Here is a 22,612-nt window from a genome sequence, read left to right as displayed (position 1 = left end):
AAACTGGTTCTTTAAGGGTTTTTCAGCCATCATAGCGGCGTGCGCTATCTCTTTTTCATCTTCAGTGCCAAAGGAGCACTTTAAAATGCTGTTATATTGAATCTAGAAAGTAACTCCAACATCTACTGAGCAGCTTTACTCAAGCATTCTACAAAGCCGTTCTTGAAAACAAGCTATAACTAATGTTCATTGCTCAAATTAAGTATCCTAAAGGGACTCTGAATAAAATATAAGAGCTTTAAGACAACTACTCCCAGTAACCTTTAATTTCATAACAGCAGTAGGTCTTCTTTGAAAAACTGGAGACCATTGATTAACAGAAAGAACTATTATAGAGAGAGAGATGCAGAGTATACTGAGCTTCATGCTGTTCAGTAAAAGCTGTAAGAGCCTGTAAAGCCTCGGGGAAAAATGAGATCATTGAATGAAAATGTTCTCTGCTGTTTCAAAGCATCTGCTCTGTCCCACACTGACAACTGAGCAAGAGACTTGGGAGCAGAACAGACATCCCAAGCCACACTAATGCTTGACAGAAAGGAAAGGTACACACCGTCTGGACCGTAATATGCTCCCGTGAGCCATGAAACACAGCTTTTATAGATAAATTATACTGTAAGTGTGACTGATTTATTGCATTTTATTGTTTCCAGTTATCTTTTCTCTGTTCTTCAACGTTTAACGTGCATGGTAAATTACCTGAGCAGCCTACAATAAAAATATTTGACAACACTGCACTTACTGTTGTGGAAAGATACACTCTACTGTATGTCTGCTACAGCTTGAGAGCCTCAAAAAGAAAAAAAATAGATATAACAGTGTGACATAAAACTATTCAGAGAAAAAAAAAAGGGAAAAAAAAATCCCTGAACTGGCAGGATATTTCAAAGCAGCTGGAGTCAGGCGAACTCCATACAGCAGCAGCAGCGGGAGGTAAAACTGTGACAAAGGCAGAATGACTATCACAACCAGCTTATGGACATACTTAAATCTGTGAACTATACGTAGGGCCAGAGCTGAAGCCGTGCGCGCACAAGGATCGGGTGGGATAGGACACCATCTTTATTTCTTGGAAGAGCAACTCCAGCTGCAGAGTTCCTTCCCCAGCGACAGCCGTAGACACCTCCGGCTTTATATCAGCGAGGAAGTCCACTAGTGGGGCATGGCAGAACTGGATGACTGATTTCTCCCCACTAAAACAAGAATTTAGGCCTCAGAAAGTGGTTTCTGTCAAACTTAACTTCTTAAAAGTGAACAAGTTAACCTGGAGTTGACTTCGTTTTTAAAAACCATTCCCATTTTAGAGAGCATGGAGAAGCCCTGAATGCCACTTGTGACATTAACACTTGTAAATACTCAGTGGGGCAGACGTTGAGAATGAATACTCAGCGATGAGCTGTGAGGCTGCTTTTGTGGATCAATACAGCCTCAAGGAAAGGACGAGTAGATTTCGGTCTGACAATAACTCCAGCCAGCAACAGAGTGAGATGCTAAAAAGAGCATGACAGCAAAGAAATCTCTAAAGTCTCAACATACTTCAACTGCAGGCGTAAAAACATTTGGATCATCCAATAATGGCCCCTAAGAGGTGTATAGTATTAATCATGCAGTTCAGTCCATCGTGTGTCACACTGTTCATAGCAGCTGGCATCTGAGGACTTATTTCTCCTCATCACTGAAAATTTCATTTAAAATTATCATAAAAATAACAAAATATCAGCATCTTAGGACTTTTTTCTCCTTATTACTGAAAATTTTATTTAAAATTAGGGGAAAAAATAACAAAATATCAGCACCTGAGGACTTTTTTCTCCTTATCACTGAAAATTTCATTTAAAATTATCATAAAAATAACAAAATATCAGCACCTGAGGACTTTTTTCTCCTTATCACTGAAAATTTCATTTAAAATTATCATAAAAATAACAAAATATCAGCACCTGAGGACTTTTTTTCTCCTTACCACTGAAAATGTCATTTGCAATTATCATAAAAATAAAATATCAGCATCTGAAGACTTATTTTTCCTCATTACTGAAAATTTCATTTAAAATTATCATAAAACTAACAAAATATCAGCATCTGAGGACTTATTTCTCCTTATCACTAAAAATTCTATTTAAAATTATGATAAAAATAGCAAAATACCATGTGTTTTTGATGAAAATCTCCCTTTAACACTAAATTCCAGTTTCTTGCCATGCACACGAGTGGTTCGGTTGTAAAAAGGTGCGTGATTTCATTTATGAATCATCAATCTATGAACCCAGCGGGCAGTATGCGGCACTTCTGAAATTAGTTGGCTTATTGGACTACAGTGAACTAGTGCTTCAAGGCAGAATACTCCTCATTTGTACAATCTGCTCAAACTCCACTTGGCAATGGGAGGTTGTAACATCAGGCCTAAAGCCTAATGATAATGGGAGCATTCAGACTTTATATGACAAAGGATGGGTGTCGGCTGGTAATGATGTTACAATTACAGCACCATTCATGTGTTATACCTCACAGGGGTTTAACCAAAGCTGGTGTAGATGGCAATAAGTATGCAGACATCCTAAAACTACACCCAAATGAGATTAATAAAAACATCTTTCAAGCATTTCTGCTACATAAAGCAGCTTTCTTTACGTTTTCAGTTATGCAGCTTATGTGGTTATTTCGCCTTGTGTTTATTGCTTTATAGAGTTGGTGGGCATTGTGCTCATGAAAAGATGGTTAGTATGAAGCACCATCCAACCATTGTTGAGAAGCAAAGTGTTTATAGCTTGTCAGAAATGCTGCATTTGTGCTATCATAGAAAGAGGGAAGATGGTGTAGGACAGAGGAAAGAACAATAAAGTGCACGGAGAAGAGAAGCTTAGCTCCAAATACTTTCTCACTCACTTTATGAAGCGGATATGAATGCAGGCCTGTCCGTTTGTTGCTGCAAATACATAACAAAATGGTTTTCAGAGGTTGTTTGACAAGCCGACAAGCACTTTCATTGGGTTGGGTTAAACAAGTACTGCCAGCTTGAGCTTGTATGGACTAGACACTGTAGTTCATGACAGAAATCAATCAGTTAATCAATCAAACCAAAACCGTGAGCATTAATCTGTTGCTGCATCAGCCTCCGGTCAGGGGCTGGAAACATTTACCTTCTCAGTTCATCATGTTTGATGGGGTTAAACTGAATGCTCCTGGGACCAGACAGTTCTGCTCAATTCAAGACTTCATCTTTTAGACTTTAGCACAAGAGCATCACCATGTTGCAAGAATAAAAAGGTGCATTTCCCATTGCAGCATTGTCTAGCATATCATTGTTGGGTTTGGAGATGGGGAGGCCAGTGGTGTTAATCGTCAGCCATGTTTCAGTCAGTCTCCCTATTGATGGCTAATTTGACATCCATCTTGCATCCAACCTGCACTGTGATTTCTCTCCAGACAGTCTGAGGTTGGCTCTTGTCTTATCTCTTGCTCTGTTCCGCTCTCTTTCTTTTCCTCTTTTCCTCTGATAATATCTTCCTTTATTTATTTATTTATTTATTTTGCTGAATCAGTGTGTGTTCAAAACAGCCGTTGTGTTGATATCTGCTTGCTAAAGTGCATAAAGTGAAACTTTGCTGCAACATCAGTTGTAAAATCCAGTTTTTCAGCCTCAGGATGGTTCCAGTACATAATATATGTCACTGTGCCTTTAAGTGAGTTGTAAGATCAGAAAGTTCTAGTTTGTTCCTGAGGGGCATTGTCTAAACCCACAGAATGTGAAAAGCCTCTGTGATGTCACCCGTAGGTTACTGAAGAGCTGAACTGAGCTCAGTGGCCTGTTTCCATCGTAGCCATCTTGGCAGCGTCATGTGTGTCGTCAACCCGAGAAAACACAAAAATGTCCAAAGAGGTGGAGCTGAGAGGGAGGCTGTGAGGTGGATGACTGACACCCATCAAACTCCAGGCTGCCTGAAGCTAAGAGCTAATGGAACTAGTTAACCAACGGAAGCAGGCGTGTCGGAGCTAAGTCACGCCGCTGACCTACATGCTACCTTCTTGCTGCTGGATCTGGGATACCTGTCAATCAAAGGGACATCTTTATTTCTGCCCTGCGATGGACTGGCGAGCTGTCCAGGGTGTACCCCGCCTTTCGCCCAAAGACTGCTGGGATAGGCTCCAGCTTCCCCGCAACCCTTAATCAGACTGAGCGGTTAGGTTAATTCATTCATTAATGAATGAATGAACAACTGTTTATTTTTGCTTTGATGTTGGTCGTTTTAACAGGAGAGTCTATGAGGACTGACTTCTTTTTGCTGCCCCTAGTGGACGATGGGGGAACTGCAATTTTTGGTACTTCTGCCGCTTGTCCAAACCTCAAAAAGCCCCAGAACAAAGATGGGCAGAAATGATGTGAATGTCACCACGTGTTGTGCATTATCAAACACAGCTTAGTCATTTTATAAGTTATTGGAAAAAAATTTGCTAAATAAATGAAAGCTCACGTCTGAAGACACTGAAGTCCTGCTCTGGTTTTGACCCAACATCTGGGAAATCTATATTTTTTTTTCTTTACCCCAGTGCCAACCTGGCCTCCTCTATAAAAAGTTACTTCTTTGGTCTGTAAACTTACAAAAATCTTTGTCTTTTTTGTATGAATGTGCTTATTGATTTTAAAAGCCGGGGCTGCTTTAGCTAAATCTTGCTTGTGTTTCATTCTGGTATTCTGTCAATGACTGTGTATTGATTAAGTGGGGCACGTTATGTGGCAAATGGTTTTCTTTTGGATGGGGGCGATTAGGATAGTTGATGAGGTGATGGCTTCTGGAGAAGGAGGGGATGTTTTAGCTCGGCAGTCGGTGGCATTAGTCATGTCGACGTGAGGCTATGCCTACTGAACATTACGCCGCTAATCTAAAATCTACAAGAAAAGACTGAACAAGTGGACTTGTGCACACAAGGGGAAACAAATCATAACTGATCTCGGCCTAATTCCCCCAGCCTCGTTCAAACACCTCTTCACCCACTTTACCTGGGGAGACTGGCAGTTATTGACCAATGAGGGTGACTTATTGAGAAAAAGCTGCCATGAAACTGGGTCGCAGGATCCAATCAATGCCATGGATTTCTTGCCCTGGCATTATCTCAACTGACAGAAGGGGGGGGGGGAGGGTTGAAAAAAGAAACAGACACAAATCAGTTGGTATAGAGGCACCTCGACTATACCTCTCCTCCCACTCCCTCCATCCACCCACTCCCTCGAGTCTGCCGTCATGCACTCCTTCCACTTTCCTCTCTCCTGCTATTCATTTGCCGTCCTGTCTTTTCTGTAGTTTGTTTGCCCTCAGGCTGAAAACATTGTGTGTTTATGTGTGTGTGTGTGTGTGTGTGTGTTTAAGCGCTCTGGAATGACGCATTGATTCACAGTGTTCTATATTTTCTCATCTGGCTCACTATTACAGTGATAGTCAATCGACGCCGTGTTTCTCTCCCTCTCTCTTGCACTTTCTCCCTCTTTCTTTCCCTCTCTTTCTCTTCCTGGGAGTATCACAGTATCATGTTGTTGAATGGAAGTGTTTACGAGGAGTGTTGTGTTGCAGTTACAAGAGGAGTGTTTGGAATATGAGTGTTTGGGGAGTATCAGTGGGGTGTTTTGTTCTGTACCTGCATGTGTGTGCTTGGATGTATGATTTCCAAACTTGGAACAGTGTTAAGTATTCAGGAGTGCATGCTACTGTGTGAAGTGATGGGGCATATGTCAGCGCTCTGACCTATACTGTATGCTTGACTGTGCGTTTGAGGGGATGCCAGATCTATTTTTTTTTTTTTTTAGTTTGACTTTTTTTGCGTGTGTTAGATCTTCGATGTGTGCGGGAGGATTCGCTGGTGGGTATTTGTACTCTGTGGTTTGTGCACACGCTGCATAAGCTGTAGCTCTGCAACTCCACCCTGTGACCCACACAGAAGTGCACAACCACACACACATGTGCACACACACACACATTAAAAAAAAACAAAAAAAAACACATCCACCCACTAGTGAGGACTTTTGCCAGAATCAATAAAGGAGCTTTTAAATGCCTCTCGCTGTAGTCTGAAACTGTAGAGCAGAAACACAAGGATGACAGTCAAGACCTGGTGTTTTAGGCCCACCCCATGTAGGTTCTGTCTCACATCACCATCAGGAGAAATACTCATTTCATATGCTCAGAAATGCTTTTCTGCTAGTATTCATCCTCTCATCGCTCCGAATCCTTCAGATATTCATGTTCACACCTTACTCACACTTAGACTGAAGTTCCTTTCCATGTTAAATCACTTCTATAGGAAGCTAAGCATAACCCAGCATGCATGTGAACCAGTTAACATGCTGGTAACCTTAAAGCCCGTTGCAGAGATGACTGCAGATCGATTCATGATCTCGAGTTTTGCCCACAGCTCAAATTATTTGATCTTATACAAGGATTGGAATGTTGTCCAGTTGGTAAATCAAGAGTTTCCTGGGGGACACTGTTGTATCGTCCAAGTCCACAAAGCACAAGCAGACAGGATGTTCAACCCCCCCTGAGCAAGGCTGCAAGGGGAAAAGATCTGGTTTAATGCCAGGACAGGTACCTGCACTGCTTCTCCCGAATCAGTTGTTTGATAAGTCTCATTTTCAGGGTGCAGAAGGAAAGATGAGGCTGACAGGCATCCCAGTTTTCAGACATTACTGATGAATAGTTACCTTCAAAAGGGGGAAATGTCACCGACATCACCATCACATCCACCATCCAACAGAAATGATGCCGCATTTGAGAACTGAAATGGGAAACCTAAAGTCTTGTTCCTAGTAAGTTATCACGCAGCTGGATTTCACACTATTTCTTTTCCTCTGGTTATGTATCACGCTACATCAAAGATGCTGGAGAGAAGGAGGGATTAAGCTGGTCTGTTTGAAAGAAGGCACAAGAAAAGAAAACCAGACATGGATAGAGCTCGTCTTGATGAAGCTTTGGTCTTCTTCACTGTCATGGATATGATGTCTTTTTCAGTTGCAAAGAGGTCAAAGTTCGAAGAATAGAGGAAAATATGCTCCACATAAGCAGTAAAAGTTTATTTGTTACTGTATTTGTTGTTCATCGCAGCGGCGTAAATATCAGCGGTGTAACTGGTGCAGCTGTAGATGCTAACAAGGATCCATGAAGGAAGAAAAACAAAATAAGCAGCTCTCCGTCTTGGCCCATCTTGTTTCAGAGTTGCATTGTTGCATTTACCCCACGCACAGATTTATATCTTTTTTCTTTTATCTTAAAAGAGCAAAAAAATCTGAAAACAAACTAATCTGGTGTTGTCTAATGTGTAAAACCAGGCGCCCATGCAGAGTGTGCCCTAGTGTCTGCGCTGTGATTGGCTCCTCTCATGTGAGGGCGAGGCTTAGCCTAGGTCAGCTGTTTTTGTGAATGAACAGCTTGGGGCGGGTTGGAAAGGTGGCAGGTGGAGGAGGAAAGCCAACAAGCAGGAGAGGAAGAGAAGAAATGAGCTGGATAAAGACGAAGCTAAAACGAACAAATCAGACATGTTTTTTTGCTCAAAGCCAGCCAGGTGCCAGGTGGGACACCGGCTAGCGTTAGCCGCCTGCTAGCTGCACAGATGAAGCCGCATCTCAGACCTGAAACCATCAAACAAGCTTCTTATGAGTGAGTACAGCCTCTCTTTGCTACGAAGTGGAATTTAAATCTGCTGCAACATGCTTGCAACTCTGTCTGAAATCCTTGTCTGGGTTTATTTTTAGTTTTAGCCTCCCTTAAAAGAAATGTTCCCTTCAGAAATCAAAAGGCATCTTGATCTGTTAGGTACAATCCTATAGTTCACCTGTCCTCTTCTTATTGATTTGGGGTAAATGGACAAAAAGAAGACGTCGTCTTGAGATACATTTAATGAAGGCAACAGTCAAGCCGGATTAAGAAGAACAAATCTTGTATTAATAAGGAAGCTTCTGTCAGGAAAATGTTTGGAAGTGTTGATCTGGAGCTTCGGCTACTGAAAGGCTGCTTTGGGTTTGTGGCCAGCCCCCTGCACGTGGTGATAACAGCAGTGTTCTGCAGGGGTGTCATACTCCAGTCCTCCAGTCTGGTATCCAGCAGGTTTTAGTGGTTTTCCCGCTCCAACACACCTGATTCAAATCGAATGGATCCAACAACGTCTTGTCAACCTCTTTGTTTATTTGGGTCAGGTGTGTTGGAGCATGAGGACAACAAAAACCTGCAGGATACTGGGCTTTGAAGACTGGAGTTTGACACTTGTGCTGTAGTGGTTGTGTGTGCACGTGTCCAAGCTCGTGCACATGCGTAAGTGCAGCGCGCCCAAGCCAGTGCTTGTGTTTCAGGGAGGGAAGAGGTCACTGGGGCCTATCATCATCATCATCATCATGCTGGCTCATTGTGAGTAGTTCACTTGTTTGCCTGTAAATCCATAAAACAAAATGCTTTTGTCCTAACCAGCCTTTAGATTTGAATCCAGTTAGTAAATGTAAAGAAATAATAGTTAAAGATGAATTTCATTACCTTATTTTAAAGAAATTCCCTCCCAATAATTTCTTCACTGTTAATACTAACTTTAACCCTTCAGATTGGAGATTGCCAAAACATTTTGATGACCAAACTGTCGCTACCAAAACGTCTCTTTTTATTCTGCTTCGCTCTGTCAGAGCAGAGATATTGATCACATATCTCACTATGATTTGATGAGGTTGACAGCTATGACTGCATTACTGTAAAATGCTTAAAGTGTTTTTTAATCAAGCAGGATTTTTTTTATTTATGCCATGTTCCATCTTAATTTTCAATCTTCGCCAGTAAAACAAATGCTGATACTTACACATCCTAACCAGCCTCACAAGCGTTCCCTTTACTGGGACTCCAAAAATGGTCAAATAATGACTGTGGTTGCAGAGATACACTCATTTCATTATGGGTATGTCATCTCTAAGCAGAGGTTTAAAAAAACATAAATCTCGCACCATGGCATCTCCTCTTGGTGGGTTCAACTTTCAAATATACACCTTGAATATTTTGATAAGCATGAACAATGCAGCAGCACTGGTTTCTGTGTCAGTTGCCAGTTGAACTGATTCGATTATGCTTGCAGAAACTTTTTCTCCATCAGCATAATCCCATGTTCCTGTGGTTTCCTGTCCTATAATGGAATGAAGAATGTGAAAACAATTTGTCATCTATCATGAGTACTTCAGAATCAGTGTCACTTTAACATCAATACTTTTGCTTGTCGCTTGTTTACCCAAAGTCTCTCCTGACTCTGCAAACACTCGGCAACACACACACACACACCTTCACATAAGGCAGTCCTTAGTATTTTGTCTGAGCCACATCAACAGCCTACAGCCATGCTTACTTGGCATTTCCACCTGGAAGCAAAATCCCCTCTTCTCTCTCAGCTCACCTGGCAGCAGAAGGAAAAAGGGCAGCGAAAAACTTTTTAAATGTACGTGTTTGGGAACAACTTTGACGATAAAAAGAGCATCAGCTGACAAAGTGAAGGGGAAAGAGGCTTTAAAAAGGAGCGAAAGGGGATTTCATCTGCTGGGTTTAGCTTGTTTTGGCCCATGACTGAAGCATTAATAGAGGATAGATGCAGCGATAGGAAAAAAAAATAAATCAAGGAATGGTGGAAAGAGTGTGTAATTGTCCGCTATAAAACGTCCAAGTGCCTTTTCCAGGGCCAAGTCCTTGCTGTGTTTCTAATGAACTCATTTATTCTGTTTTGCTGGCTTTACCTCCACCAGCAGCAGAAGACAGTGTTCTGTTCTGCTTCCCTGACTGCTCTGTTTCAGGGTTTGTTTAGCATCTGGGTCTGTCCTATGGCATTACTTTTGTTTACTTACCACTTCCTATTGATCAAATGTAAACTTTAGACTATCCTCTGCTAGCTAATTAGCATTTCCCTCTGAAACACGACTGGTGTTAAGTGCCTGGTGTTTGCGGTTTTCTGCACCGTGGTGCAGAAACTAAATGCAAAACATTCTCCTTAAACATGTGAAGACAGAATATGGGAAAGTTCTTTGTGTCTAAATATTCATGTCAAAGAATAACAACAAAAGGAAAAAATATGAGTCTGCAGCAAAGTTTATGTGAGCACAAGATTGCATTCTGGCTTTGGCCAAATATTTAATCTCTCCTCCTGTCTTTCTCCGAGTCTGTTTCTCCCTCCTGCTCTCCTTCCTTCTGAATAACATGCCACTGGGAAGCAAAAAAAACTCCGAGCGCGGATCCCCACTCCTCCGCTCTTCTCGGCTGCACGTCTGTGATGTCATAATCACTCACATCAAAGGCTGCGCGCTCAACACGGCGACTGTCAGCTTCCCTGGAGGCGTCATTAAAAACGAACAGAGCAAACCGAGCCGGGCCTGACAGAAACGCATCAAAACTTCCCAACACACACAGACGCACACAAGCTGAGCTGGTGCATGCAACACATTCATGTGCACGTGCGCACATTCAGGTGCATGCACTCACTAATCAAAAAGCACGACACACACACACGTGCAAATATGAAATCATGAAATTATGTGTACACTAAAGAAAACTGCTCACGTTGCACAAGATCCTTCAAAGTCCCGCACTCTGCTAATGAATGAATTTCTACTTTTCCTCCACGACGGTGTCAGAACTCCCTCATTCTATCATGTATGAAGAAAAGCCGAGCGCACGAACGAGCACGCCCGCGTCCAGCTGCACCGTGCATGTGACTAATCGCGTCCACAGCGTGTGAACATCTGTCGTGACGATGTGCCGTCGTGATGCACGTATGCGTTCTCCACGCACACTCGTGCCGCTGCCAGCACAACGCAGAGCATGCACATGAATGTAGAAAGAGCCTCCATCCATCCGCCCACCCACTTTTTCATCCCTCTCTGTCTATCTCACGCGTTTGCCCACACATGGGTGCATGCACACGCACAGATGCACACTCATTTACACAAACTGGAGGAAGGACTATAAATAGTACGCCTATGATGTGATGCTGTGTGGTTTCTCCCTATGGGTTTGCGTGTATGTGACAGTCAAAGTGAAGAGAGGGGGAGGCGGTGAAAAGTGTGTTGCAATGGAAGGGGGGGGGGGGGGGGGGGGGGCGGGTTAAGAGAGAGAGGGGGGGGGTCTGTGCTCATGGTTGTGGTATAGTTGCTGCGTGATCAGCATTGATTCCTTCTTGATTTGAAATAAATATGAATTTTTTTTTTCTCTGTGAGTAAATCCATGATATGTTTATGTAAGATTTAGCTTCTGGGTCGACGTGTATGACTTACTCCTGGCAGGGTCTTCTGCTCATGCAATGCATTCTGGGCTTTCAGGGCTGACTCTCTGGCACAGTAGGTGAGGAAGGCACAGCCTGAAAAGACAGAAAGAGGAAGACATAGTTATGCTTCAGTCTGTGGACTGAGGACAGAGAAGGAGAGATAACTTAAGCCTGTGTGTGTGTGTGTGTGTGTGTGTGTGTGTGTGTGTGTGTGTGTGTGTGTGTGTGTTTGGTGGTGGTGAGGGGGAACCAATCATCAGTAAATAGCTAAATGCAACACACAGACAAACACACGCGCACATAAAGAGAGAGCCTGCAGCCACAGCTCTGAAACTCTGTCCACATGGCCGCACCGGGAATTTGTTCACATTGGTGTGCGCCTGTGCATGTTTGTGCACGACGAGCCGCATTTCAAGGACTGAACAAACAGAACATTTCTGTGTATACAAATGCCAAAGAGAAACAAGTGGGACCAAAAATTGTGTGGACGTGTAACGATTTGTGCATTCTGCTGCAGTAGAGTCACTGTGCCCACATCAACACATCAAATCTGACCGAGCTTTCTCCCTGGCAGTCTGAAATAGCAGTTATCCATTTGTCCATCGCACTCTCCTGGATGCTGTGACAGGGATAGACAGCCTGACAGCTTCTCCCTCTCTCCCCCAGCCACTCTCCCCTCTCCTCCCTCCACCCTTCATTTCTCCATCTCCCTGCTCCATATGTTGCAAGACTACCCACAATCCTCGGTTTTGTTAGCACCTGGGCTGACATGCGGGGGTGGAAAGAAGATGGAGACGCAGGAAGCACAGAAGACGATGAAGCCATGGGGAACGTGTAAGCCGTTCCCTCGCCACCCCCCTGTTGACAGTGAGGCACACACCACTGTCAGAGAGCTGACAAACTGTCAATCTGCAGATCAAGGCTAATGATTCATGTGTTTGACAGTTTAATAAAACACTAACAGAGACAATCACACAAAAGACTGCGTCGTTGCGATGCAAATCCAGTTCATAAAGTACAGGCAGGTGTTTAGCTGGTCTGCACCCCCCTTCCTTTGCACACTTGTATACATTTATTTAAGTAGGGATATTCTTCAAAAGAAGCATCATCCGAATGGTAAATATGTCTGTGGACTTGCATAATGATGATGATTTTTGCAGAATCTGTAGCTTTTTGAAAAGATAAATGTGTTGGTGCAGGTAGATAGAAACATTGCAGCAGGGGAAGAAAAACTCCTTATGCGCAGGCTTTGACTTGTTTTCTCTTTTTTTTTTTTTTTTTATTCATTTCTTCAAACCACGGTGTCTGCATGCAGGCTTTGGCAAGCAGTTCCCTGCTGCCATGCAGCAAACACGAGCACAAAGAGACAAAAGAGCCACAGTTTGTTCTGGGAACATCAAGGGCTAGGCATTAGACGATTATCATAGACCCCCTTCCCCCAAAGACACAGTGCAGTTTAAAGAAAGCGCCCCCTTATAATAGCTCTTCCTATTTGTGGTTCTCTTTGTTCTTTGTGAATTCTCAGGGCTATTTATTGTTGAGGGCAGCACCGTATACTGTATGTAGAAGCAGCATGCCTCCCATCCTCTCTGCTCTGTGTCTTTAACCCCAGGTCGTCCTGATGGTGGGACACTGGGGAGCTCTGCCTGTTGGTGTTTTTAATTAACGGGCCTCTCTCTCATTAGGCAGAGTGGGAGCAGGCCGCTGACAGCTCTGCTACCTCCTATCCTCTCAGGGCCTGTCGTGTTAATGCTACATGCAGGCACCGTCCCACAGGAAAAACATGCGAGCCTCTGATTCATGCGCCTGACACTCATTCGCATGTTTGGATCACAGGCACCCACTGCGAACAGTATTTTAACACCGAAAGAGGAATCTGAATCCTTTATTTTAAGCAAAGAAGCAGTCATGAGGCGACGCTCCACGAAGACGCTGAAATACGTCAACATTTTGCAGCTGCTGATGTATGAAAGCGTCGGCAGAATTTGTGTGTAAATCATGGTGATTATTTTCAGCAATTTATTTACTGTTAAGAGGATTCATCCAGTGCATGCCAATGCGTATCGTCTGTTTTTCACTCACTCAACATCATTAGGTTGCAAAATAGATAAAAATGAATCAGCAAAATGTTCAGTGACAACAGATTTATTTGCTTTCTACCCCTGCCTCATATTTTAAAGTGACACTGCTGAACTTTGACAGATGTTTCTGCTTTGGCACCCCCTAACGAAGACTAATCAGCACCCATCTTGCATCCTGTCTCTCCAGGAAAGTCGGGCCGATGTTTCTCTGTCATTTCCTTTCTTTTCCTCGCTTCCGTTAGTGTCCTCTTGCGTGTCTTTGCTGTGTTAGCTATTGTTAGTTCAGTACAGTCAGTGTGTTGTCATGGAGTTGTTGGCATGCGACATGGCGCTGTAAAGCAAAACGCAGCTATTATGTGATGCTCTGAGTTGGAAAAAGGAATTATGAGGTGTGGTTTCTCAGCCCTGAGATGCTGCAGTGTGCCATCAAAACAAGTCAGAAGAGTTTTAAGGTCAGAAATGTAGAATTGCTTCAACCCCTTAAAATCCTTCAATTCCTGAATAAAACAGGTTATTATGGATAAAAGACGACTTGTGAACCAACTGTTCTGGTGGACTACTTTTACTGGATCCTTGCTGATGTAACAGGACTGTTTTTGTTCTTGCTTCGTTGGTTACTGGAGTACAGTATGGTTTCAGTGACGGATGACATCGGTGACTGTCAGGGAAAAGTGTTTATTAACTCTACAGTTGTGATTGTAGTTTACATCAACATAACACATGTAGGTTAGACGGACTAAAACACATTTTTATTTCTCACGTTCTGCCCCCAGGATGTCGGGAACCAACATGTTAATGAAAAACAAACTTATAGTTTTACTACAATGTTTAAATGTTTGGCAGACAGCTGTCTGAATGGTGAAAGTAGTTGTGTACTTGTGTGTCCGTGTATTACGATAAATCCGTTTTCTTCATCATTTATTGAGCAAGATGTGCATCTTTTTTAAAATCTGTTATTTGCAGCCCATGTGGCATGTCTGAAAATCAGGAAGAGCTGAAGAAAAGTGTGCAAACAGCTCAGTATGACCCAAGTTTATTTGTATCGCACCTTTCATGTACAAGACAATTCAAAGTGCTTTACATGAAACATTAAAAGCATTACAGAAAAAAACATTAAAAGAAAATACAAATAACAAAATCATAATAAAATAATAAATTAAAATAATAATTACAAGCAGAATTAAGTAAAAGTTACTGTGCAGATGTCATGCATAGGCGCACGTGAAAAGAAATGTTTTAAACCTGGATTTAAAAGTTTCTACATTTGGTGAAAGTTTCATCTCCACTGGCAGCTAAGTGCTGCTTCTCCATGTTTAGTCTGGACTCTGGTCTAGACTCTGGTCTGGACTCTGGTCTCTGGTCTGGTCTCTGGTCTGGTCTCTGGTCTGGACTCTGGTCTGGTCTCTGGTCTCTGGTCTGGACTCTGGTCTGGATTCTGGTCTAGACTCTGGTCTCTGGTCTGGTCTCTGGTCTGGACTCTGGTCTGAACTCTGGTCTGGTCTCTGGTCTCTGGTCTGGACTCTGGTCTGGATTCTGGTCTAGACTCTGGTCTCTGGTCTGGTCTCTGGTCTGGTCTCTGGTCTGGACTCTGGTCTGGACTCTGGTCTGGTCTCTGGTCTGGTCTCTGGTCTGGACTAGTTGACCTGAGTCTTTGGATGGAAGAGCTCTGCTGGGTTTATATTCTCTGAAAATCTGACAGATGTATTCTGGTCCAGAACCGTTCTGGGATTTGTACACAATCAGAAGACTGCGTATAAAAAAGATGGGCGGAGCCTCTGTGACAACACCTGTAGGTTTCTAAGATGAAGCTCATCAACACTGTCGCCATCTTGCCAGCGTCACATGTGTCGTCTCTCCCAGAAAAATACAAAAATGAGCGAGGAGTTGGGGCTGAGAGGGGGGCTGTGAGCGTGGGGGGTGGATGATTGACATCTACATTACTCTGACCTGCATGTAGCTAAGAGCTAACCAAGCTAACCTGAAGCTAACGAGAGCTAACTGGCTAATGGAGGCAGGCGGGCAGCGCTAGGGCACCGTGTTAGCTGGCTTAAATCAGTGTTGTGCTTCACTGTTTTCTTGCCGCTAAGTATTGAATACCTGTCAATCAAAATGACACAGCTCTGGTTATTCAGAAGATTATTTTAACTATTTACTTTTGTTTGTGTATGTAGGATGTACTTATTGCAGACAAGCTGTGACTTGTAGCGCAGATAATTGCAGAATTGGTTTCTTTTCAGACCATTCCCTCATTTTTGTCACTGCTAGCCTATCATCTCCCCCCCCAACCCTTCTGCATCTTCCCTTCTCCTACCATGCATGTGCATTTAGCTTTAGTGTGGCCATTATGCTCGAGCAAACATGTAGTTAAAAGCAAGCACATCTCAATCGTTATTCACGGCACTTGGCTAAGGTTTGCCGTCTTGCAATGTAAAGACACTTAGCAGAAGACTGGGGAACATGATCCAGGCTATACCATTCCCCTCTCAATTTAATTGGAAAATTGCTTATGTGTGTGTTATATGAAGTACTATTGATTAAATCCAAGTGGATGTAGTTGCTGTTTTCTACAAAGCTTAGGTACCGCTTATTTTACTTTTTAAGATGTTCCTTCTTACAACTTTAACAGTACCTTTAGGGTTGTAATTACCCTGGATTCATGTGTAATATGCTTCATCTTTGTATTTTGCTTTAATGTAATTAATTAAAATGATCAATTACAGCTGTTTTGTATGTTGAAATGTTTAATTTTATGGTATAACAGAAACTAAATGTAAGTGCATCAAAACTTTGTTATGAACAGGAGACCGCTCATTACATTCACCAACGTATGAACAAGGCATCAAAGCCAACATGGTAAAAGACAGATACACATACACACACATGAAAAGTGACAGTCAACAAACGTTCAATTTATCATCATTGTCACAAGTCAGATGCTGGCAGCGGCACTGGTATCTGACTAAGACCCATACTGGCCCAGGAGAGGGAGATAAGCTGTTTGTTTCTGCTGTCAATGCTGCCAATTTAGTTTCCCATCACTTTAAATTCAAATCAACAGCAGTGCAGAGGGGATCTGAAAGAATGTGTGTCTGAGGGAGAGAGAGGGAAGGGCAAGGGAGCAAAAAGAAACGGGGGAGAGGAACAGCAGAGAGGAAAAGCAGAACAGCAAGGGATGCTCGGAAAGAGAGGGAGAGTAGATAAGATCACCTCGCGTCTGTGAACACCATCCCCCTGTGTCCTACACTCGCTTCTTATCTCAACTGCTGCAGACACCCTAAAGGGACACACACCCACTGAGAGAGAGAGAGAAACTGAAAAAGAGTGAGAGACTGAGGAAAAATATGGGAAAGGGAAAGAGAGGAGATGAAAGGAAGCGGCAAGGGAATGGAGGAGACTGAATAACTTTCTGGTGCGGGAAGAAGAAAGAAATCCACCAACTGTCACTAGGCCTTATTCAAAAGACAGCTGTGTTAGACCACATAGAGTTTGACCTTGTTCACTATGGAAAACCTTGACTTGATGGGCTGTCGTTGCCCGAAGAGATTCCCAACAAGTTGATGATGGAAAACTTTTATCTTTTCGTATTTATGCAGAAGTAATGTAAGAGCTGCGTCCATCTGTACTTGTCAGTATTTGAGCTTTTCCTCACACATCAGCACCGACGTTATTCCAGCTGTTTTAGCCTTCATTTGAAAAGCATCTTGTGTATTTATATCGATGGGATATTTGTGGTAAAAATGTGAAAGTATTACTCCTCACCTGTACGTCTCTACTCTTACCTGCTTTAACTAAGTGCTTATAGTTCAAACTGGCCAAGTAGGTTTGAGTTGTCAAACTCTTTCACAAAATCCGTCTATGTGATCAATTAGCTGGTTTTTATTACGACTTTCCAGTCGTTCTTGCAGCTTCGCTTCAGCACTAACTCTTATAGACTCCAAAGTCGTGTCTATTGTCGGTCTATTGTTAGCTTCATTTATTGCAGCTCGTTCACCAAGCATTGCTTTCCTCGTGCACAGCTTCGGGTGAGCACAGAGCGGCTTCTTTTAGGCAAAAAAACATCAGCTTTGACCTGGTGATAGGAAGCGTGGCTCATGTTGAGACCTTATATTGCCAGCTCTTCCTGAATATGTGTGTGCATCTGAAGAGGTATTGCCACATGCTTTACTCTCTTCTAATGTAAATATAGCAGTATTCCTCACAAAATGCTTGAAATTCAGCAGCGCTTTCATTTTTCTCCCCGTCTCTTTTATGGCTCCATCTTTCCTGCTGGTTTCTCTCTGTGACATTGTGGCATCTTGATCTTGCTAGGTGGGGTGCCCTGGTAAGACTCATGTCATGACTTGGAGTGTAAACCCAGATTAAATTGAATTGAGAGTGTATGATCATTGACTTAACGGCTCAAAGCATTAGTCTGCAGTCATTTCAGAACATATATTCCCTCGGTTTGTTTCTGGGGAATTTTCCAGTAATGAATCTGGCACAAATATAAAACCACAAGAGCTTTTATCACTGGCCACTGCTTTATCATATCCCATGAAGAGCTGAATTATTAAGGGAGCAAATCATAATGTTTTCCAAGACTGAAAAACCCAAAACTGACTCAAAGTAGTTTCATCATAATCTGAATTCAGATGAAATTTCTACATTACTAAATATCACATTTCTCAGTTTAAAGATGCTCATGTCTTATAAGGTTAATGATTATCTTCTATCATAAAATCCAGATGAGATCACGTATACTAGCATCAGCTAAAAGAAAACATGGCTTGCTTGACATGGTCTCACACACGAGGTAGCATGTTTTCTTTGTTTAAAGTAGCTGTAATTCTTAAAGCGCTTGTGTTTACAGTTATGTCAAAGAAAGTAAAAAAATAAGCAACATAAAGTCTCCAGTCAGGTGCTAACTTGTGTATTAGCCATTCTCACTGATGCAGCTGCTAGACTCCAACCAATCCTGCAGGTTTTCTGTCGCCTCCTTCCAACATGTTTGACTCAAGTTGAGTCATTGTGCAAAACTTCATATGCTGTTGGATCAAGTTAATTTGTCTGTGCTGGAGCAGGGACACATTGAAAACCTGCAGGATTGTGGACCACAAAGACCAACTTTGGACATCCCTGGCATAGAGGATGTTTATATCAGTGGGAAAGTGGGGTGATGTTTAGGTAACTGCAATTTACAGTTTCACTCATAGCTTCCCATATGTTGGACCATTAATACACATTAATACCAAAGACTGTAGAACACTTAACTAGTGGTTGAAGAGGTGGTTCTAAATGAAAAGCTGTCGTCTTCATGTTCTCCCTTGATGCTAATTACAATTCTACCAAAATTAAAAGTACTGATTTAGTGCTTTGCACAGTTATTGGACACATGAATTACTTTATACTATCATGCATAGCCCGATGCCACCCAAGACCAGAAAACTTGAGGGACAATGTTATTGCACAGAATTCTCTAATTATCTTGTGCCTATTAATTCAGGAAGTGTAAAAGGCTGACATATAAAGCTCCCTCCTCTCTCTCTCTCCTTTTATTCCCAGCCACAGACGGGGAGAAACTCCCAGTGATCATTTAAATATTTCAGAACATCTTGGTAAGAGCCTGAAAAGAGTCAATAGCATTAAAAAGCTTTATCCGCGGCACGGCTGAAACCCTGCTGCATAAGCCTGGAGCTCTGCCTCGCAAAACTTTGTCATGAAACTTTGTTTGAGGCTGTCCAATTTGAGTCTGTCAATACAAATCCCATGTCTCCCCCTACCTCGCTTCTGTTAACGCTAATCTCTGCCTAAAAAGGCTGACCAAGGACACCATTCGCTTGATAAACAGGAGAATGTTTCTTCTTTTAAAAGACTGACCTTAAGATAAAATGTTTGTAAATGGTTGGGCTCTGTATTTATAGGTGGAAATTCTTTAGCGGCTGTAATTTTCAGCCTTGATCGTTAAAATACGTGGTGGAAATGAATGTTTGCAAGAGCAAATAGCAATTTTCGTGATTTCGGTTGGATCTGGTTTTTAAATGCGGTTCAATGAAAAGAGAAAAGTTAGTTATGATGCAGAAAATCTACTTTCAGTAAGAATGTCCTTCTGCATTAAAGTTATGAGCTTCTTTTACTTTAATCTAGTTCATTCCTGAATGGCCTCCTGGTACTTTTAGTCTCTGCATCCTGCCATAATATCCAGGTCAAATATTAAAACCTCCATTGCTTCCCTGTTAAAAGTCGTCAAATAATTTTCTTTTAAATTGCGACTACAGTAGAATTGACCTCAGCTGGGTTCACTGGCACCGGCTCCGTGTAGAAAGCCTCCAGTTTGTTTGGCTCAGCTTCAGAGACAAAAGGCTTTCAGGTGCTGCACCCAATCAAAGCAATTAATACATTGCATTAGGAATATTGGAGCAAGTATTATTTATTTATCTAATCTTGCAATTTGCAGGCGCTCTCTGAAAAGCTGATCGTTTGCCAACGTGGCTGTACAGTATGCAACAAAAGAAGCTGCCTTTTTTTGCTGTGCTGGTTGACGTTGCGGAGCGAGCTTTGTACTTCAATGAAACCGGAGCTGAAACAGAAACTGAGGGGAGGTTCTGCTACAAAGCGCGGTACGAAAAGAAGCTATTTAAATATGAAAAAAATAAGATCCAAATACTATCATTTAATTTCAGACATAAGGATTCAGATTAATTCCAAAGGTATTTGTGGCACAAGTTCACAGAATCAAGTCTAATTTAAATTCAGTTCATTAAATTTTATTCTAATTCAGTTCAATGTGATTGAATGTATAAGATGCCGATTTTCTGAAGCAGAAAAGTCTTCTGTGGATTCCTCTGAACACTTTTCATCACTCTGAGGACTTTGCAAAACCTAAATATCGCGATGTAAAAACTGCTAATGGAAACTCCTACATTTCAAAATGCCTCTCAAACACCGCTCAAGAGTTTTTACGCTCTCATGAGGCGCTGTCACAGGCGTTTCAGTGTAGAACTATAACGTGTAATGGGAACACAGGATGAGTGATTGTCTGTCAGCCTGAAAGTCGTTGGTCCGATGTTCGATTCCAGGTTTCACCTACAAGCTGAAGTGTCCCTGGGCCAGACAGGGAACCCCACATTGCCTCCCGATGTGTGTCCAGGGAAGGAATGTGATAGAGTAAAGCACTTAGTATATAAAAAGTAGAAGTGCTGTATGAGTGTATGTGAATGTGAGTGAAGAAGCGCTTTGAGAGGTGGTGATGACTAGAAAAGTGCTGTATAAGTACGCCCATTTACCGGTTCATTTCAGGTGAGGATGACGCAGGACGAATCGACGGAAATCTGTTTACAAATGATTAGAGAGAAAAATATAACCGCCATGCTTGATGGTGGAACAGCGAAATGTTTTACAGGTAATTAGAAAAGGCAGAAGAGAGAGGAGCTTTGAAAAGTCCTCCGCAGCAAGTGGAAAACCCTGAAACAACCCTACAGAGTTACCTGGCAGAAGCTGCAGTTCTCACAAATCTCATCCCACAGACGAGATCTTCCAAAGATTCCTTCTTATACGCTGAACACCAGTCAATGAAAACACCTGCAAACCACACTTATAGTTTGCAGAAGTTGTAGAAATATTGCTTTTATTTTGCAAAACAAACGTAATGGAAGCACAACTTTAGTCTTTTCCTATCCCGTACGTGCAGGTGGCGTCACGCGTCGGTGGAAGGACAGAAACCTTCAACAGGAAAAACCTAAAACAGCTAATCGATCAGATCACTTTATACTAACATTTGCTGAAATGCTTACGAAATTTATTTCATTACAAATTAAATGGTATACAAAGCAAAAAAAAAAAAAAAAAAAAGATCTAGATGTAGAAATCCCTTTAGAGCCAAACTTCACAATATTAAGAATTTTCCCAAATAACTAGATTAAAGCATAATTTCTTCCTTTTAAAAACATTATTATTAACTGCAAAAAAAGATTACCATCTCCATGGAGTAAGGCTCAGCCCCCCATCCTTACACAATGGAAGAACAAATTACAAGAAGTATACTATATGGAATGAATAACAGCTGCATTACGCATGAAAACTGACTCATTTATGGAGGAATGGTCTGTGATCAAAAGAAATCTCCCAATTTGAATATTTCCTTTCCACTATTTATTTATTCACATATGATCCCATTAGGTATGTAACCATACAGATAAACTATTTGATGTACATAAGGTATGGTTGCATACAGATATGTACAGTTACATCTAATCTTAGTGCACTGTCACTTTGTATCATGTAATTAACTAAATAAGTTTAAATTGGCACAATAAAGTATATATAAAAAAAGAAAATCTACTGTTTAGTATCTCCATCTACTGCAGTCCACCCCTGAGTTTTTGGTGTTGTGGAGAATAGTAATTCAATCGAGCGAGCGAAAGTCACTCGTATCCCCTTCACCTTTGCAGACCTTTCAGATCATTACTCACCATGGTAAAAAAAGACGGAGGATGGAGGATATTTTAGGGGACAAGGTGTCCAGGAACAAACCAACTTTCTCCTGTATCATCTTGAAATCTTTAACTGGCAGCTGTAAACCCTGATGACATAAAAAGCCCTCTGAATGCCACAGTACGAGCTCAGACAACGCAACTCGCTCTGTGTGAAACAACCGTCAGCCTCCTGCATCAAGCATTCCTTCCCTTTCCACGTCGGAAAAATGCCGTTGTTGTTTCAGAGACTAATCAATGTGAGTCTTTAAGTATGATACTAAATGTAAGTCGTGAGAGAGGCAGAACTATTATGAAAGCAGAGGTGAAGTGATCTGCGATGCAGTGTGACACAGTAGCAGGTAACCATAAGCAGATCCTCTCTTCAGGGAAACGGGGAATTTATAATACAGAAATACTCAACGAGGAAGACTCTGAAGGAACTGAAGAGCAGGAAAAGACAAATGTTAATAACGAGAAGATGGGGAAAGTTCACAGGGATATCGCTGCTGCTCAGCAGTTTCACGTGTCTCTTCTCACAATAATAACTCTAATTTTAGTTTTGATGTTTAAAAATCAGGTTTTTGATGATGAAGGTTTAAAATTGTGTATATTCAACTAATTAGCTTTGCATGATTGCATCATACGTTAAAGTGGTATCAGTGGTAACGGGCAATAAAGGAAAAAAATTATAGAAAATTTTAAAGCCATGATATAAACTAAATGCCCCTCCCCCCCGCCCTCCCAACACTTAATTGAGTGCCGGATTATGACAGTAGATCGAGGACGGATATAATATTTTCTTTTTTTCTTGACATGAGTGGA

General features: G+C 41.9%; 1 protein-coding gene across 9 annotated transcripts in view; it reads right to left on the bottom strand.

Moving 5' to 3' along the window:
- celf4 (CUGBP, Elav-like family member 4) overlaps nt 1-22,612 on the bottom strand; it is a gene marked incomplete at both ends in the record, with an annotated part of 99,144 nt that overhangs the window by 62,057 nt on the left and 14,475 nt on the right. For all 9 annotated transcript variants that reach the window (XM_079241644.1, XM_079241646.1, XM_079241645.1 and 6 more), the window contains one exon: nt 11,270-11,352. In XM_079241644.1, coding sequence (XP_079097770.1) covers nt 11,270-11,352 — 83 coding nt within the window. The remainder of the gene's footprint in view (nt 1-11,269; nt 11,353-22,612) is intronic.

This window comes from Telmatherina bonti (genome assembly GCF_933228915.1).
Source record: "Telmatherina bonti genome assembly, chromosome: 6".
Taxonomy (NCBI): Eukaryota; Metazoa; Chordata; class Actinopteri; order Atheriniformes; family Telmatherinidae; genus Telmatherina; species Telmatherina bonti.
The sequence above is the reverse complement of the archived record's forward strand: the minus strand, read 5'-3'. Positions and strand labels throughout refer to the sequence as shown.